Here is a 3,609-nt window from a genome sequence, read left to right as displayed (position 1 = left end):
ATATTATATATGATACTTTAAACAATAAAATAAAAAATTTAAAAAATATACATAAATATGTATATAAATATACTATATATATTTGAAATAACCTTGAAAAATATTTTCTCTCAAAATTCTTAGTTACAAATGCTGTTTTAAATCTTTCTGAAAATGAATTTATTTAAAATGTGAGTCATTTTGCACTGCAGGATTTGTATATATAATGTTTCTTGTAAAATATGAAACAAAATCTATTTTTTTACAAAAATACAAACTCAGAGATCAGAAAAAGTAAACATATGAAATGACAATTTCAATATTATTTTCATAAAAGCAAGCTTTTCTTATTAAACTTTTAGGATAGATTTAAGATGCATAAAGCAGAAACCAAGGATATTGTAACTATGACAGCACATAATTTGGGGACCTAATAAAACTGCAGACCCTGAAAAAAAAAAAAGCCTCAAGTAAGTTTCTGTTAAAATGCTGCCTCCTCCAAGAGAACTCTGACCTAATCATCTAATATCACACACCTCACCCAAGTTAGTATCTATTACATTACTCAATTTTCCTTTACTATTATTTGAAATTATTTTATCTGTTTGTTTACTGATTTATTATCTTTATCCCACAGATTAAAGCTCCATGAGAGCAAGGGCCTGAAATTCCTTAGAGCCCCATATTCAGTTCCCTTACCTGTGAAATGAGAAAAACTACCTGAATAAGGTTATATAAAAACTAAAATTAAATAATGTATGTGAAAATGTTTTGTAAACCATAAAAGAATTATACAAAAGATAAGCCAAAGAGCTAGGGGGAACGCAACTTCAGAAGGAACACAACAAAATCTGAAAGATAGCACCAGTGCATCTAATTATTTTTTTAAGTTAAAAAAGAAAACACATACCTTTCCTTGAAGAGGGCCCTGAATAAGCTTGGGATATTTCTGTGTTGAACTATTTCCATGTCCCAGTTTCCCATAATCACCATCTCCCCAACTGAAGACTTCTCCTTCTGTGGTAAAAGCTAAAGTGTGACCATCAGATCCTTTGGAAGATGAAACCTTTTTAATGGACCTATGAGGCTCAAATGTTAACTTTTTTAAAGTAGACTGATTATTAGAATCTCCAAGGCCCAGTCTCCCATAGCTGCCTTTACCACAAGCTCTGACAGAGCCATCCGTAGAAATGACAAAAGTGCAGTATTGTCCAGCTTCAATCTATAAGCAAACAAATAGAAATGTAAATATAAAATGCTTCTGTTAGAAACAATGTGTTAACATTTAAGGCTGGTTTTTACCAAAGAGGCTCAAAAGAAGTCTTTTAAAGCCAACTAGGGCATGGATCTTCATAGTGATTGAAAAGTAAATAAAAAATTAAGAAACCCATTAATGGCCTTTAAACGTTGCCTTTGTTGTGCTCAGATTAACATATATTTATCTTTCCAGGTTATTTACCTGGTCATGGTTCAATGAAACAACAAAGTAAAATGTTGTTTCTTAAAATTTAAGGATAAAAAATAAAATGTTCCTATAAATTTCTTAGGGTCCATTATGGAACCATATATATTCTAAATTCATTTTAAAATGTCTTAATGAAAATAATAAAATAGAACGTCTAGCTTGGCTAACGGTAGTTACAAATGTAAAAAAGTGACCATAATAGAAAAGTGAAATGCCTATCTGCTAAAGGGAAAATTCCAGTTTTTATTTAGTATTACCACTTATGTTGAATATAATGGTAAGTATGTTGCCACTCATAACTCTTTAAAAATCCAGATCCCAACTTAATTTTTTAAAACTTGGGAACACTATTAGGGAAATGGGGGACTAAAAATATTTTTTCTATTAAAATGAAAAAACTAACACAGTATGATATAGAAACAACAGAGATAAGAAACAATCAAGAATCTTCACTCAATTTAAAAAACACTCTTAACATTATTTAAAGCAAACCCTGTCATCATGCAGATAACTCACGGTCTGAGCATCAGAGAAACTGGGAGCCAGTTTGGGCTGTAATATTTTCTCCTGTGTGCCTTCTACCAACTGATGGCTGCTATTGCTCCCCCAAACATAAACCTCACAGGTTTCTGAGACAATGGGAGCATCACCAGTCTGAATGCTATCTGGGCTAGCACATGTTCTTGAGTAATCAGAAGCCATTCTGCAAACCTATTAAAATTAAAAACATACAATGAATTGTCAAAATATTTTTAAATTAGACATTTTACTGTTAACGTTCCTTCTTCTAAAACTCCCAACTGCTCAAATAGCCTAACAACTCATCCATTCTTAAGCACAGATGGCTAGACTATATACTACTATAGAATAAACCACTAAAAGATACAAATAAAAATGACAAAAATGAGGAGATGGAGATACATAAGCAAACCTTTTTAACTAAAAATTTTATTATTGCATACAACAGCATTATAGGAAAACAGAGCTTACCAAAGTAGGAAAAAACCACCACTGATAATCCCCTCACCATAATACAATAAATGTTCTATTTTTTACATATGTCCTTCCAGAATTTTATGTTCTTTAACAGTTATCACAGTGGATATATAAAAGTGATGATACCGCCCCCAACAAGTTTGGCTCAGTGTATAGAGCTTTCTTCAAAGGGTCCTGGGTTCAATTCTGATCAAGGGCACATACCTCAGTTGCAGGCTCCTCCTTGGCCCGAGCCCTGGTCGAGGCTCATGCAGGAGGCAACCAATTGATGTGTTTCTTTCACATTGATATTTCTCTCTGTCTTCCCCTCTCTCTTCCACTCTCTCTAAAAATCAATGGAAAAATATCCTCGGGTGAGGATTAAAAAAAAAGTGATGATATAAAAGACTCATGCAAAAATTTCCATATTGTCTACCTACTCTTCCTAATTGAACTGATAATATTCCATCTAATATAAAAATCACAATGTATTTAACTATTTTCCTTTAACTGGTCATTTAGATCCTTCCTACTTATTTGTAATATAAGCTATTTTTAATATATTTGTTATGACATTTTTATTACTTCCTCAGTAGACCTAGAGAAAACTCAGAAATGGGACTACATAAAAAAAATAATAACAATCTTATGATTCTTGACACATACTATATACTAAGCTGCTTTCCAAAACAGTACATTATTATATCACTAGGGCTACCCTAAAAACAGTAATAGTCCAGAGCAATTCAATAGTCACACATACAGTATACACATCCTATATAATCCTATCTAATAAAATAGAAACATGGTAATTAGCCATACCTCCGCTACCCTTCCCATTGGCTAATCAGGGCGATATGCAAATTAACTGACAGCCAAGATGGCGGCCGGCAGCCAGGCAGAATGAAGCGAACATGAGGCTTGCTTGCTTCAGTGACGGAGGACTCCAACGTTCCCCGCCTGCTGCTGCCTGCCTCTGAGCTTGCAGTTTGAAACATTGTTACAAATATAGAAGCTAAACAAAACCCCAGAAACCTGCTTTCAGCTAGCCCGGCTTCAGCCAGCAGGACCGCAACAGTGTTACAATTATAGAACCCAAACAAACCAGATACCTGCTTTCAGCAGCCGAGGCCTAAGAGCTGGAGCCAAGCCTCAGAGCTAAAGCTGGCCCAAAATTAAAAAAAAAAGAA

The 3,609-nt window shown here is 33.7% G+C and overlaps 1 protein-coding gene across 9 annotated transcripts in view; it reads right to left on the bottom strand.

The window, feature by feature from the left end:
- The window catches only part of HERC1 (HECT and RLD domain containing E3 ubiquitin protein ligase family member 1), a 159,282-nt gene that overhangs the window by 137,204 nt on the left and 18,469 nt on the right, over positions 1–3,609 (bottom strand). For 8 of the 9 annotated variants that reach the window (XM_014535483.1, XM_005861075.2, XM_005861080.2 and 5 more), the window contains exons 4-5: positions 1,961–2,155; positions 890–1,201 (exon numbers count right to left, since the gene is read on the bottom strand). In XM_014535483.1, coding sequence (XP_014390969.1) covers positions 890–1,201; positions 1,961–2,155 — 507 coding nt within the window. The remainder of the gene's footprint in view (positions 1–889; positions 1,202–1,960; positions 2,156–3,609) is intronic. The other variant, XM_014535488.1, reaches the window with a different exon arrangement.

Source organism: Myotis brandtii, unplaced genomic scaffold, assembly GCF_000412655.1.
Source record: "Myotis brandtii unplaced genomic scaffold, ASM41265v1 scaffold144, whole genome shotgun sequence".
NCBI lineage: Eukaryota > Metazoa > Chordata > Mammalia > Chiroptera > Vespertilionidae > Myotis > Myotis brandtii.
This window is presented reverse-complemented; position numbering and strand designations above follow the sequence as displayed.